General features: G+C 29.3%; 1 protein-coding gene across 5 annotated transcripts in view; it reads left to right on the top strand.

The window, feature by feature from the left end:
* LOC122498383 (ecdysone receptor) overlaps positions 1 to 15,933 on the top strand; it is a 317,159-nt gene that overhangs the window by 239,254 nt on the left and 61,972 nt on the right. The window contains exon 1 of one of the 5 annotated variants that reach the window (XM_043606113.1): positions 10,520 to 12,316. The exons of 3 other annotated variants lie outside the window; for them this stretch is intronic. In XM_043606113.1, coding sequence (XP_043462048.1) covers positions 12,043 to 12,316 — 274 coding nt within the window. In that variant the 5' untranslated portion in view covers positions 10,520 to 12,042. Of the gene's footprint in view, positions 1 to 10,519; positions 12,317 to 15,933 lie in introns of those variants that run through there. One more of the 5 variants, XM_043606104.1, reaches the window with a different exon arrangement.

Here is a 15,933-nt window from a genome sequence, read left to right as displayed (position 1 = left end):
TATAGAGGAGGAATATATTTTCCGTGATTGTACAAAGTCAAGGCACCGATAAACATCGCGATTGTTGATTATTATTATTCATAGATTGAAGTAGAAATTAATGCAGATATAGCAGTCGGCAATGAGCCTACGATAAATTAAATAATAAAATTCTTGCTGCTGTTTCCATTTTTATTGCGTATGGTCAATGTGTATATATATGCGTGTATTGTATAGACACAATCATCATTAACATTTTTTTGTTTGACACTCCTTGAATATACAACTATATCGATCAATTTCTTGCATCCCTCAGATTAGACCTCTTTTTTCTCAATGATAATCAGTTTTTAATTGGCTCAACCGTTTCTCTCGATGAATCGATTATGCACGCGCAGTATACTATTAAAACATGAATCAGAATTATTTATTTTTTTTGCAAACTCATGAAAATTTTCATTTTAGAAACCGTATTATAACAATAGTATAATGTATTCAATAAAAGTGGTTATATTGAATAACAATATATAGTTGTTGAATTTACTTTGCGGGTTAAATTGAAATGGCAATGTGCCAACTTTTCGAAATGGTAATTTTGACTTTTGGAGGAATTACGGAAGAGAAACAGTTGTGGTACATTTTTCTTCTGGTAGAAAATTAAAGTAATTTTGTTATATAATATGATAAAATTTTTGTTTTTGATAATTCGTAGAATTTTCTTCAAGCATCTGTTAGTAGTTGTTTGACTTGTTGGTACCAACATCTTGATTACTTTTTGTAGTAGTTTAATTGTTGGTACTTTTCATTATTGAAAATGTTTGGTACCATGATCCAAGTTTGTTCTATTGTTGGCACCATCAGTTAGTAATTGTTTCAGTTTTTCGTACGAAGAACTAATTCTAATTTTAATTGTTGGTACCATCCATTAGTAGTTGTTCGATTTTTACCAACAATTGGACAAACTTTTGGTCCATGGTATCACCAATTTAACTAAGTTGTAAGGTATTAAAAAATGTAACGACTAATGAATTAATGATACCATGAAGCTAAATTTCGTAAATTAGCTGGTTTTCATTACCAGCTGGTACCATTTTAGTTGTTAGTACTATCAATTAGCAGTTGTTCCAATTCTTCGCCACATGATCCAATAGTGGATTTAATTGTTGGTACCATCATTTAGTAGTTATTCTATTTTTTGGTACCAGGAATCAAACTTTGGTCCAATTGTTGGTACCATCAATAGGTAGTTCTTTCAGTATTTCCTATCACGAAACAATAGTTTAATTGAATTACTTGTACCTTCAATTAGTAGTTGTTCCAATTTTTATTACCACGAATTTTAGGTAATTGTTGATACCATAAATTTGGAGTTGTTTGACTTTTTGGAACCAAGAACTAGACAAACTTTTGGTTCATGGTACCAACAGCTTAACCCATTTTTTTTTCATTTTTTCATAGTACCGAAAATTTTAACAACTATTACTAATCGATGGTATCATGAATCAAAAGTTTGTGTAATTTTCGGTACCATCAATTTGTAATTATTACGATTCTTCGTATCATGAATCAATGGTTAATTTAGCTTTATGTACCATCATTTGGTAATTACTTTATTTTCTGGTATCATTAACAAAAAGTTGATCTAATCGTTGGTACCATCAACAAGTAGTTTCTTCTAATTTTTGTTTCATGAACAAAAAGTTGGTCTAATCGTTGGTACCATCAACAAGTAGTTCCTTATGATTTTTGTTTCATGAACCAATAGTTGGTTTAAATGTTTGTATCATCAACAAGTAGTTCTTTTTGTTTTTCTGTTTCATGAGTTAATGGTTAGTTTAATTGTTGGTACCAGGAACTAATTTTTTCCAACAAATTGTTATCAATTGGTACCATCAATTAATAGTTCGATCTTGGGGTACCAAGAACAAAAAGTTGGTCCGATTGTTAGTACCAGCATTAAGTAGTTCTTTCAGTTTTTTATATCTTGTACCGATAGTTTATTTTAATTCCTGGTACCATTAACAGTTATTCCAATTTTTGGTACCAAGAATCAATAGTTGATTCAATTGTTAGCTTCTTCATAGAATAGTTGGTCGAATTAATCATAATCAATTTACTCTTTTTTTTTGGACGAAGATTTAAGGACTTTTTGTTGTTTCTGTACAAAATAAAAATTTATGTACAAGTTATTTAGTGGAGCTGTAGCAGTAGTAATCGTTGAAGTATTTTTACCAGATTATTGGATTTCAATAGAAAATAAACTTTCCATACAAATGTCGTTTGGAAAAAAAAGTATGAACCCAGACTGTTTCTACATGGATTGCTTCAATTTCATATCCAATTTTGAGGGTTTTGTATATACATTTAGAGTGAATTTTATTTATATCGATAAGATTCTCTGGCATATTCAAGAGAGAAAAAAGGGAGAGACAGAGAGAGACAGAAAGAGAATAAGAACAGAGAGAGAAAACATAAAAACAGAGAAGGAATAAGAACAGAAGAGAAAAATGAGAGAGACAGAGAGAGAATAAGAACAGAAAAGAAAAAATCAGGGAGAGAGAATCAGAATAAGAACAGAGAGACAGAGAGAGATGGAAAGGGAAAAAAATAGAGAGAGAGAGAGAAAAAAAAAAAAAAATGTTGTGTATATGAATGTCCGTAGCCTTGGCGATTCGCTCGTTAGTCACCGATAATGTTGCTAACGAGCCTCCTCTAAGTGCATCATGCGAGCCTCTCGCGTTCTTGACACTCGCACGTTACCGCCCTTTTGTTGCACAATCGTTTCAATGTTCTTTTCCGCGTTGGAGTTTCCGATCTGTACTACATACATTTACCACATTTTTATATGCCAAACGTATATTTACAGATCGCAAACACCCACTAATTGCACAAGGAGATAGACAAGTAAATGGAGAAAATAAAAGTCGAAGGCCTAATATATTGTCACTTGACAAAAGTGCCTGTATGTACTTACAGAAAATTTTATACATATTTAATTACTTATTGGGCAGTTCCCTACGAAAAGCAAATGGTGGATCACCGATTTTTCTTAAAGTTTGTAATTTTGTAGTACTTGGGGTACTAAATAACTGTGCCAAACAGTTTTGCAAAAAAAAATTTTTTTTGCAAGATTTTTAGATTTGAAAAATCGGAAAATGAAAAAAATGACTTTTTTTGAGAATTTTTATTTCGAAAACTATTGATTCTACAAGAAAAAGTTATTTATTCAAAATTGTAGAGAAAATGTCAATCTTTTATAATATTTAAAAAAAAGTTAAGAAAAATTAATTTTTCAATACTTTGTTTAAACAATAATTTTTTATTGTTAAAAAAAAAAGCAAAGGACATCATGGAATATTCTAGAAAAATAATTTTCTCAAAATTTGAACCTTCCTTAATAAGTGGTTAAATTTTTAAAGAAGTGATTTTTGGTGTTTTTGAGAAAAAAATTTTTGAAGTTTGCGCTACGAGTTTTTGTGCGTTGCGCTAACTAAGCAGCGCCTATATCAGTGTATTTTAAAAGATAATATGACCTTTACTGCTCGCCTCTAATACATTTAATAATTATATACGTATATATATTATTATTATAAACAGTTTAACAATATATTTTTAACTTTTTTATAAACATTATTTTCCTTTTTTAACCCATTAATACCCATAAGCACAGGAACGCAGGTATAAAAAGTAACTATTGGGATCCTGGCATAGGGTCTAATAATAATTTTTAACGTTAAAAATTAAAAAAAATTTTTTTTTAACAATTTGTTATAAACAAATGAAGAAAAATTAATTTTCATAAAAAACTGATAGCGCCATTCGATTCGACGCAAAAAACTACTACGAGAACGTATATTACATAATTTAAGAAAAAAGACATATTGTTGTAAAAATGTTATAAACAATTAGCCTGCATTTATACTGTACGAGATAGAATATATAGATCCTTCTATCTCATACAGTATAAATGCAGGCTAATTGTTTATAACATTTTTGCAACAATATTTCCTTTTTTGAAAATTATGTAATATACGTTCTCGTAGTAGTTTTTTGCGTCGAATCGAATGGCGCTATCAGTTTTTTATGAAAAATAATTTTTCTTCATTTGTTTATAACAAATTGTTTAAAATAATTTTTTTTTAATTTTTAACGTTAAAAATTATTATTAGATCCTATGCCAGGATCCCAATAGTTACTTTTTATACCTGCGTTCCTGTGCTTATGGGTATTAATGGGTTAAAAAAGGAAAATAATGTTTATAAAAAGTTAAAAATATATTGTTAAACTGTTTATAATAATAATATATATACGTATATAATTATTAAATGTATTAGAGGCGAGCAGTAAAGGTCATATTATCTTTTAAAATACACTGATATAGGCGCTGCTTAGTTAGCGCAACGCACAAAAACTCGTAGCGCAAACTTCAAAAATTTTTTTCTCAAAAACACCAAAAATCACTTCTTTAAAAATTTAACCACTTATTAAGGAAGGTTCAAATTTTGAGAAAATTATTTTTCTAGAATATTCCATGATGTCCTTTGCTCTTTTTTTTAACAATAAAAAATTATTGTTTAAACAAAGTATTGAAAAATTAATTTTTCTTAACTTTTTTTTAAATATTATAAAAGATTGACATTTTCTCTACAATTTTGAATAAATGACTTTTTCTTGTAGAATCAATAGTTTTCGAAATAAAAATTCTCAAAAAAAGTCATTTTTTTCAGTTTCCGATTTTTCAAATCTAAATATCTTGCAAAAAAAATTTTTTTTTGCAAAACTGTTTGGCACAGTTATTTAGTACCCCAAGTACTACAAAATTACAAACTTTAAGAAAAATCGGTGATCCACCATTTGCTTTTCGTATGGAGCTGCCCTATTCTCTCCCATGTCGCAAAATTCCATGGAAGTACCCGCCGGAAAATTCATGGAACTTCTCCATGGAATTTCCGTGAATTTTCCATTGTTTGTCATAGATCAGGAAAATCAGGGAAAAGTCAGGGATTTTTACTAAAGTACTGGAAAAAATTGAATTTAGAAAAAGTTACAAACTATTGCAGAAAATCAATTATTTTCCAAAGTAATAAAATTCTTCGCAAAAATGCAATTATTATGTTCAAAAATTTTTAAAAATGCCACGTCTAAACTGTTTACATTTACCACAAATGACCCTACATAAATCGATTAAATTAAATAATAAAATAAACCTTTAATTAGATGATTTAAATCTATAAACAAACTTATGAAAAACAAATTTTGTGAAATAAATAGTAAAGGAAAAATTGTATCATGTGATTAATAGAGAAAGAGAGAGATGATGTAAGTTGTGTAAATTTTGGAGAAAGAGAGAATAGTATAGAGAATAGTAGAGTAAAAGAGGAGAGAGAGAATTATTAGTCACGGCTAGTAGAGCAGGGTAGCTGGCACCTATCAGTGGCCTGGTTACCCTGGCCGTGACCCACCCTGGCTACGAGATCAACCCCTATTTCCAGGTATGAGATGGCTCCTCTCCCCCTCCCACCCCTCGCGAAGCATACTGTTGCCCGGAATCTGTGCGCCACTGTGCAGGTTCCAAGGATGCACCAACGAGGCCAAACACACCACCAACTCCCACAGCACACGGTGTCACTGTGTTCTCTGGATTTATAGTGTAACAGGTGGATGACGTCACTGTATCAGGGTAGCAACCCCCACTCACTATCCTTCCTAGAGTTTCAAACGTCAGGAATCATACTTCTCTCTCTCTCTCTTTCTCTCTCGCTTGCCTGCTTGCGGTTCAATTGGCCGACATTTCAGGATATCATACTCTGTAATTGCCATATTATATTTCTCGTATACATTTCATCTAATTGTCAGTCATCTATTTGCGCAATATGGAACACTATGGGAAAAAGAATTTGCTGACTTTTTTTTTAGCGTCGGAAATGTTAAAGTTGAGTTTAAAAGTGTCTTAATTAAAGAGTTTTTGAAATTGTTGAGAGAATTCACATTATCTTTAGTATTGTATTATTATTTTATATTATTAGTTTTTCCACTACGCGTCTAGAATACTAAAGTTCTTAAATTAAGAATACCTTTTGGGTTTAAGAATACTGTTTCGAATCAGGACATTTTTAGCGTCTATAGAATACTAAAGGCACTTTTAGATTCTAGATTGCTAAATTTTTTTAATTACGAGAATTTTCAGCGTCTAGATTAGTTAATGATTCGAAGAAATGTTTCGAATTAAAGTATTCTTAGCGTCCAGAGTACTAAATTGTTTAAATTATGATATGCTTTTAACGTCTAAAACACTAAAGGTTTCAAAATGGAATACTTTTAGCGTCTATAATGCTGATTGTTTTGAATTAAGACAGTTTTAGGTTGTACAATAGTATAGTTTTTGAATTAGGATAATTTAAGCTTCTGTATCGCTGTATGTTTCAAATTAAGACACTTTTAGCTAGCACACTAAAGGTCTTAAATTATTAACACAATTTAATCATCTAAATTATTATATTTTGTAATTTAAACCACTTTTTGGTTCTGGAACACTCAATATATTTTGAATTGAGACCTTTTTAGCCTCTAGAATACTAATAATAAATAGAAATAGACTAAATAGAATACTCAAATAAAAATACTTTAGCTTCAGAGTCATTCCATTATATTTCGACTAAAGTCGTTGCTGACTAATTTTAAAAAATTATAATATTTTGCAGGAATGATGTTAAAGATATTAGGATCACCGAACAAAAAGAATTTTTAAAATATTTTTTATATTTATTGTAAAATAAGCATCTAAAGTATATGAAGTCGTAAAAACTGTCACATTTTCATCTATTAGAAAATATTAAAGAAAACACATAATTTACTATAAAAATGTAAAAAAGTTATAAGAATTTATTAAGAATGAATTGTTTTATTATTATAAATTGATAGAAACAATTATTAATAAGAAATATTAAATAAAAAAGGATTTTAAAGTTCACCTGCCAAATAACCTAATTTTGCAAATTTCATTCACTAAATGTGAGAAAGAGAAATCATTAAATTGAATAAAACCTTATGAAATATAAAGAACCTGTGATTAACTTTTAGTTTTTCTTATCACTTTCTTCCTTTTTTCTTCATAAATGTTAAAAAATAAGCAATTAAAACTGGCACTTTGCTTATTTTCACGATTTTAAAATGCAAATAACTTCTGCCCAGAAAAATGAAAAATTACGAAAATTGGACAATAATTATTTGATCACTAAATACACTCACTGGAAAAAGATTTTCTTTGGTCCCGAAGCTATTTTCCGAATTTATTAACTTTAAACTTTTTACTATTTTTATCAGGTTAATACATGTGTTTTTTAAAGGACGAAGTTAGCTCTTCTTGTTTAATCGTTTTGAACCAACTTCAGTTTTAAAAAAATCACATGTATTAACCTGATAGAAATAGTGAAAAGTTTAAAATTAATTATTTCGGAAAATAGCTTCGGGACCAAAGAAAATCTTTTTCCAGTGAGTGTATTTAGTGATCAAATAATTATTGTCCAATTTTCGTAATTTTTCATTTTTCTGGGCAGAAGTTATTTGCATTTTAAAATCGTGAAAATAAGCAAAGTGCCAGTTTTAATTGCTTATTTTTTAACATTTATGAAGAAAAAAGGAAGAAAGTGATAAGAAAAACTAAAAGTTAATCACAGGTTCTTTATATTTCATAAGGTTTTATTCAATTTAATGATTTCTCTTTCTCACATTTAGTGAATGAAATTTGCAAAATTAGGTTATTTGGCAGGTGAACTTTAAAATCCTTTTTTATTTAATATTTCTTATTAATAATTGTTTCTATCAATTTATAATAATAAAACAATTCATTCTTAATAAATTCTTATAACTTTTTTACATTTTTATAGTAAATTATGTGTTTTCTTTAATATTTTCTAATAGATGAAAATGTGACAGTTTTTACGACTTCATATACTTTAGATGCTTATTTTACAATAAATATAAAAAATATTTAAAAAATTCTTTTTGTTCGGTGATCCTAATATCTTTAACATCATTCCTGCAAAATATTATAATTTTTTAAAATTAGTCAGCAACGACTTTAGTCGAAATATAATGGAATGACTCTTCAATAATATTAAATGTTTTAAATTCAGAGTACTTTACTCTAAAATACGATTTACTTTGAATTTATAATAACTTTTAGTCCCTGTATAAAAGAATGCTTTAATTAAATGCTTTAAATTTAAAGTCCCTGTATAAAAGAATGCTTTAATTAAATGCTTTAATTTGCGACATTTTTAGCGTCCAGAATACTAAATGTTTTGAATTAAAATACTGTTAGCATCTAGTATAGAAAAAAATTTGAATGTTAATATATACGCACTTTTAGCTTCTAGAATATACTAAATGTCTTAAATTGTAACCATTTCAACGTCCAGAACGCTAAATTTTATTAATGATAACGCACTCATATAGATTTGAGAACATAAAATATTTTCAATTCAGACAGTTTTGGACACTAGAATTCAAAATATTATTAATTACTACATTTTTAACATTCAGTGTTGTTTAGAATACTGAAGATCTTGAATTAAGACACTTTTAGCCTTTAGAATACTAAAGGTCATAAATTGGGACACTTTTCGCCTCTATGAATCAAAATGTTTTAAATTAAGAAACTTTCAGCATTTAGAATATACTTAAATTTTTATATAAGGACACTTTTAGCTGCTAGAATACTAAAAGTTCTATATTGAGACACTTTTCACTTCTAGGATTCGAAATGTTTTAAATTAAGACACTTTTAGTCACTAGAATACTAAAGGTCCTAAATTGAGACACTTTTCTCCTCTAGGTTAATGATGATCAGAAATTAAGAAACTTTCGGCATCTAAAGTACTAAAATTCTTATATAAGGACACTTTTAGCTTCTAGAATACTGAAGGTCCTAAATTGAGAGACTTTTCGCGTTTTAGATTTACAAGGTTTTCAATTAAGACACTTTTAGTTTCTAGAATACTAAAGGTCCTAAATTAAGAAACTTTTTGCCTCTAGAATACTAATATTCTTAATTAAGGTCACTTTTTGCTTCTAGAATAGTAAAGATCATGAATTAAAAAACTTTTAGCCTCTAGAATACTGAAATTCTTGAATAAGGTCAGTTTGAAAGGTCCTAAATTAAAGGTCCTAAATTAAGACACTTTTCGCCTTTAGGATTCAAAATGTTTTAAATTAAGAAACTTTTAGTCTCTAGAACACTAAAGGTACTAAATTGAGACACTTTCGGCCCTTACGATTCAAAATTTTTAAATTAAGACACTTTTAGTCTATAGAATACTAATGGTTCTAAATTAAGTGATTTTTTGCCTCTAGAATACTAAAATTCTTAATTAAGGTCACTTTTAGCTTCTACGATAATAAAGATCATAAATTAAGAAACTTTTATCCTCTAGAATACTAAAATTTCTAAATAAGGTCACTTTGATCTTCCACAGTACTAATGGTCCTAAATTAAGACACTTTTAGCTTCTAGAATACTAAAAGTCTTGAATGAGGACACATTTAGCTTCTGGAATACTGAAAGTCCTAAATTCTGACACTGTTAGACTCTGAAATACTAATAGTAATAGAAATATTCAGTCTGTAAAAAAAATTAATTATAAACTATTGTTGTCTAAATTACATCAGAGCAACGTCTAGCAGATACTTTCTGACTTTAATTGTCTCCTGGCTCAAAACTGGCTGCTTCTAGAATCCTGCAGTATTCTAGAAGCAGTATTCCAGATTCTATAGCAGATTCTAGAACAGCTAAATAAAGTATGAAATATTAGAAGCGTGCTTCTACTATTCTACTGTTTTTAGTTCTTAGACTAAAAAAACAGGGTTTTTAATTTTTCGTCAATTTTTTTTTTATCTCCCCAATTTGTAATCACGGTTTTCCTCCTGTAAATAATTTTGCTTCTGTCTCTCTCTCTCTCTCTCTCTCTCTCCCTATAATATATTATAGCGGAAGTTGAAAATAATCCACGTGAGGAAAATCAGTTTTGACCTCATTACGCCCAGATTTTTATTCTACTTCTTCGTTTCTTTTTTCTTCTTCATTTTCAAACACAATCGTATAGATTACCATAAAACATGTTCCATCTCTCCACACAGTATAATGGAGCACTTGTCGTACGTATTACATCCTGTAGTTTCCATTAATGTTATGGCGTATATATTTTCATTTTTTTATCATGAATCTTATAGTCTCTCTCTCTCTCTCTCTCTTTCTGAGGTTTTGCCTTTTGTGTATATGTGTCCGTCCATCCCCCCTTCTCTTCCCTTTGCGGATGAAAACACGGTTTTTAAATCGCTGGCGAGACCGTGAACGAGAAAGACACGAGGCACTCCGCGTGGTGGTGCGCGTTGACAGTGAAAGGCAAAGCGAGCCTCTCGATTGGCTGAAGAGGAGTAATACCCTTGTCCCCCTCCCTCCCCCCTCTTCACTTCCACCAAGTCAAACTCCCTCCGGCCTTCTCTCTCTCCCTCACCGTCGTCCTCTTGTCCTCATCCTCACTCTGTGTGAGAGCCAACCCGACGACCACTGCCTCTCCTCAGTCAGTGTTGAACCGTTCGCGCGACAACGCGACTACTCCCTTTCAAACCATTTGCGCACGTGTAATCACACACACACAATTCCTCTCTCCTGCTGTTACTCCAATTTTACCTGTGATGGTTAAATAACAAAAAAAAAAGAAAAGCATACGTGCCAAATATTTTTTATTTTTTTTTTTTTAGGTTGAAGAAAAAAAGTGAAAAAGAGAGTGATGTATTTGACCTCGATCTCTGATCAGGCATCTCTTCTCAACCGATCTCACCCAGTGAAATCAACCTGTCATGGTTGACGTTCTCAGTGTTTGCGATCGCCTCGCGCAATCCAAGAGACAGCGTTCCCTTTTGCGCGATCGTGACCCCGTTTCCTCCCTGACCGAGACTCCCAGTGGGCGCCATTAGTCCAGACGAAAGAGAGAGGGGCCTAGAGCAGAAAGAGAAAGATCAGTCTCACCACCAGTGAACTCCAAAACATTCCTTTTAAAAACTCCAATTTTTTCCCTATATTTTTCCTTCGCCGTGAAATTTTAAATTCCCTTGGTCAATGTCTTCCAAGTGATAAACTCCAGTCTAGATAAAACAGCTTTCGCAAACAGTGAAAAGTGTGTTCAAATACCGAATTCGAACGAAATTGAACAAGTTTATTGGGAATTATTTGAGAATTCGAAACAAGAATCGGAGCACAAATTCTAAAAGTGAAAATTGTAACTTGAAATTAAAAGAATTTCATTTTAACGGAATGTCGATTTTTGAGATTCAATTTCAACGAAAGAATTGAATCGAATCTAAATAATTGAACCGAATCGCAAAATTCGGGTCTTTGCTTCTTGTGAATTGCGAAGATTAAATTGAAACAAATGGATTAAAAAATAGTGATTCACCCACTAATACAATACAGTGTCAAAGTGAAAAATTGTGTAAAACTTAAAAGTTCCATTTTTTTGGATATTCACAGTGGATTATAGAACATCGAAATTCGAAATTTCGGAGTGGAAATTTTCCAGAAAATAGTGATTTCAGTGATCAAAAATAGTGAGAATAACAACCAGTGAGAGGATTAATTTGAGTGAGAGAAATAATTTAGTGAAAACTGTGAATATAAAACGATTGGGAAATTAACCGATCAAGTGATTAACAGTCTGGAAAAAGATATCTCCGTATGGGGTGTGACACACTAAACGGGTCGAATTGCCAGAAGAAAAGTGGAAGCGTGCGAAAAAAAATACTGCACGTTACAATAAATTGTAGGTGATAAGAAAATAAGGGGAAAGAAAACGAAAAGTGAATAAGTACAAAAAGAGAAAAAGTACAGAAGAGAAAAGTAGAAGAAAGAAAAGCCAAAAAGAAAAACTAGAACAGAAGGAAAGAGAAAAGTAGAAAAAAGAAAAGTGGAAAAGGAAAAAGGAAAGAAAAGTGTGAAAAATTGTTAAGGTGGAGTCGTCAAGGTTAAAGGAAGCGACGGACCGGAAGGGGGAGCAAAGGGTTGCGATGCTGCAGACTGTGCCGAGAGTTCCCATCGCGGGCGTTAAGCGACGATGGGGTGGCAGAATTGGCGGCAGTCTGCAGGAGTCTAGCCCTGAAGTATCAAGCAGTGGTGTACTTTCTCCACCCCCACATTTCCATCCAGCCACACCGGAAGGGGGTGCAATTAGGAGCGAGGATCTCCAGCTCTGGGACCTCGACCTCCATCATGGCCTTCCACCCCAGACGCAAATGGCCACCACCACCGATCCCACCTCACCCTGTCCCACTCTCATGGAAGGTAGGCTTCATCCACCTTTTATTTACATTTCGCTAAATTTATTTCCACTGCGCGAATCTTAACCGCCCCTGCGGAAAAACAAAAATTCCTTTGCTAATTTTCTATTTTCACCGAAAGTGAAATTTTCCCTTGTGCCATTTTTTATAATAAGGAGTAAAAATAAATAGAGACTTTGAAAGTGAGTTAATTTTATGGGATTAAAACTTTTGGAGTGAAATTAACACCAAAAGAGAGTTAAACTTCTTGGGTAAAAATTGACTTCCAGAAGGGGTTAAATTAATGGGAGTAAAATTAACTCCCTGGAGGAGTTAAATTAATAGGAGCAGGGTTGACACAAGTCTGGGAATTCAGGGAAAAGTATATAATTGTACAGGGAAATTAGGGAAAGTCAGGAATTTTTATTAAAAAAAGCCACTATCGGCGTAAAAAATGATATACTAAACGCATTCTGTCAAATTGACTGCAACTCTTCTCTATCCGTGCAGTTTCTTTGAAAATGGATTCGTAAAGTCCGTAATTGGATTAAAAAGAACGAAAAGTTCATAAATTGTTTGATATATAATGGAGAATTTTAGAAAAATTACAAATGATTGCAGAAATTCAATTATTATCAAAAGAGTATACTTTTGAAAATAATAATAAAATTCTTCACCGAATTTCTATAATGTTAAACAATTTAAAAAAAATTCTTGCAAAAATTTCAATTATCTTTATAAATAATAAAATTCTTCTCCAAAATTCAATTATTTTCAAAAATTTTTATTAAATTCTTAGTAAAATTTCAATTATCTTTGTAAATAATAAAATTCTTCTCCAAAAAGTCAATTATTTTCAAAAATTTTAATTAAATTCTTAGTAAAATTTCAATTTTTTTTTTAAATAATAAAATTCTTCTCCAAAAATTCAATTATTTTCAAAAATTTTTTTATTCTTAGAGAAATTTCAAGTTTTTTTTATAAATAATAAAATTCTTCTGCAAAATTCAAATATTTTCAAAATTTTTTTTAAATTCTTGTCAAAATTTCAATTATTTTTGTAAATAATAAAATTCTTCTCAGAAATTCAATTCTTTTCAAAAATTTTAATAAAATTCTTGGCAAGATTTTAGTTATTTTTAAAAATTTTAATAATAATTTCTACAAAAGAATTTAATTATTTTCATAAATAATACAAGTTTTCCCAAGAATTCAATTATTTTCATAAATAATACAAGAATTCAATTATTTCTGGATACATTTTTAATTTTCCCGAAGGAATTCAATTATTTTTAAAATTTTTATTTAACTGTTTTACATTGAATGTAATTATTTTCATAAATAATAAAATTCTTCCTCAAAAACTCAATTATTTTCAAAAATTTTAATACGATTCTTAGCAAAATTTCAATTTTTATTATAAATAATAAAATTCTGTTCTAAAATTAAATTATTTTCAAAAACTTTAATTAAATTCTTAGTAAAATTTCAGTTTATCTTTGTAAATAATAAAATTCTTTTCTGAAATTCAATTCCTTTCAAGAATTTTACTAAAATTCTTAACAAAATGTCAATTTTCTTTAAAAATAATAAAATTCTTCTCCAAAATTCAATTATTTTCAAAAATTTTAATTAAATTCTTATCATAATTTCAATTATCTTTGTAAATAATAAAATTCTTTGTAAATAATAAAATTCAAAAATTCAATTATTTTCAAAAATTTTAATAAAATTCTTAGCAAATTTTCAATTTTCATTATAAATAATAATTATTATTTATAATATATATACTCCGAGTCTTAGACTCGGAGTAATCGATATCTTCATGTTTTATAATAATATTCTTAAAAGATATTGAATTTTAAAAGGTTTAAATTTGAAATTTTTAAAAATCTTAATTCTTCTTGAAAAATAGTTAGGAGTCCAAAAAGCATCGGCAGTAGAGAGTATAAATTTTACTCTTTTTTTTAAAGTCCAAATTAGGGAGTAAAATTTTTTTTAAGAAAAAAAAATTACTTTTATAGAATTCTCAACTTGGAATAAAAAATCTAATTCCCTTTATTACACAGGTATATATAATATAAGTATACATACGCGGAATTAAAAAGAGCTTGCTAATAATTTACCGCTTTTTACTTTATCTGAAAATCCACTCAAGGGACTTGGTTAATAATTTATTTTTCAAAGAATATTCGTTGGATTTTATTATATGGACGTTAAGTAAATTCAAAAGATTCTCGTTATCGGAATAATTGGGCGATATTGAAAAGAAATATATATATATAAAGCCATAAAGGGGAATGGAAATATAGACATAAAATGGAAATTATACACGCTAAAAAACGAGAGGAAAGTTTTTGGGTATAAAGAATGAAATTTTTCTAATTTTATGTGTATTTCGTGGAATTTCTAATTCATTGCGTAATATTTGGAATGTGGTTCTACTCATCTTGTGCTGTCTAAATTTGTCACGAATTTTTCAAACATTACCCTTTTAGAAGGAAGAGAGAGAGAGAGAGACACATTTTGCTTTTGATGTTGTGTCATTTCAATAACCTTCAAATAATGAAAGATAAATTAAACAGATTCTTTCTTTTTAGGAAGAATGAAAAATTTTCGTGAACTTTCAAACTATTCTATGAATTTTCTTTCATTCTTTACAATTTTTTTAGAATCAGAAAGTTAACCATTAATTAATATTAATAATTTAATAGAATTAATAAAATTAATAAAATCAATATTAATTAATTAATCGAATCAAGTTCTCGAGGTTTTGAATATTCGATTCTTTTTTTGCAAAAAATTTTCAACGCATCTCCTCTATAAGTATTCTTTAATATTCATTTCGCATCTTTAGCGGATATTTGCATAAAAGAACAAGTTTTTTTTTTTTTGTTGGTCAAAGAGAGAATTTTTGCTGAATTGTGCCTAAAAATATATTGTATGTTTGTGTCTATACGAGACAAATGGTCTTTTTGAAAGAAGAAGAAGAAAAATAATTACACAAAAATCTTGAATGTTTAAGTGAAAATTCAAAAATAGTAAATTCACGTGATTATTTATTTAAATTATCGTGAATAATTTTTGTTTCCTTTTTACAAAAGACCTCGTATATAGACAACTCTTTTTTTTCTAGAGAGTAAACACACAATAGTCTCGATTATAAAATTAGCTCAGACTATAACATGCATTATGCAATACCTGTTAGCTTATACTCATGATTGATTCGGGGTCTAAAAACCTATTTGAAAATGTTGCCAAAGATAGGTTTGAAAATAAAATTTCGAAATTTTAATAACTTTATTTATTTTGTCATATTCATTCCGTTGAGGTGTTCGAACCGACTTTTACAATTAAAAACAAATATATAAATTAAAATAGTTACTAAATATATAGCTATCATTATTATAAATAAATAATGTGAATCAGTAGAATAGTATAACTAAAATAAATTTAAATAAATACTATAAATATATAATAGTAGACTGTATACTTGAAAAATTATTTAGCATATTTTTCTTTAGCAGTTCCGAATATATAAGAGATGATGATGATGATCATCGCGACTTAAAAAAAATGACGCAATAATTCGATGACTACCTTCACATTTATTTACGTTTGCAATTTCACAATTGTTCGATT

The sequence above is a fragment of the Leptopilina heterotoma genome, unplaced genomic scaffold (genome assembly GCF_015476425.1).
Source record: "Leptopilina heterotoma isolate Lh14 unplaced genomic scaffold, ASM1547642v1 Lhet_10, whole genome shotgun sequence".
NCBI classification, from domain to species: Eukaryota; Metazoa; Arthropoda; class Insecta; order Hymenoptera; family Figitidae; genus Leptopilina; species Leptopilina heterotoma.
Note: the sequence above shows the minus strand (reverse complement) of the source record. Positions and strands in the feature narration are given on the sequence as shown.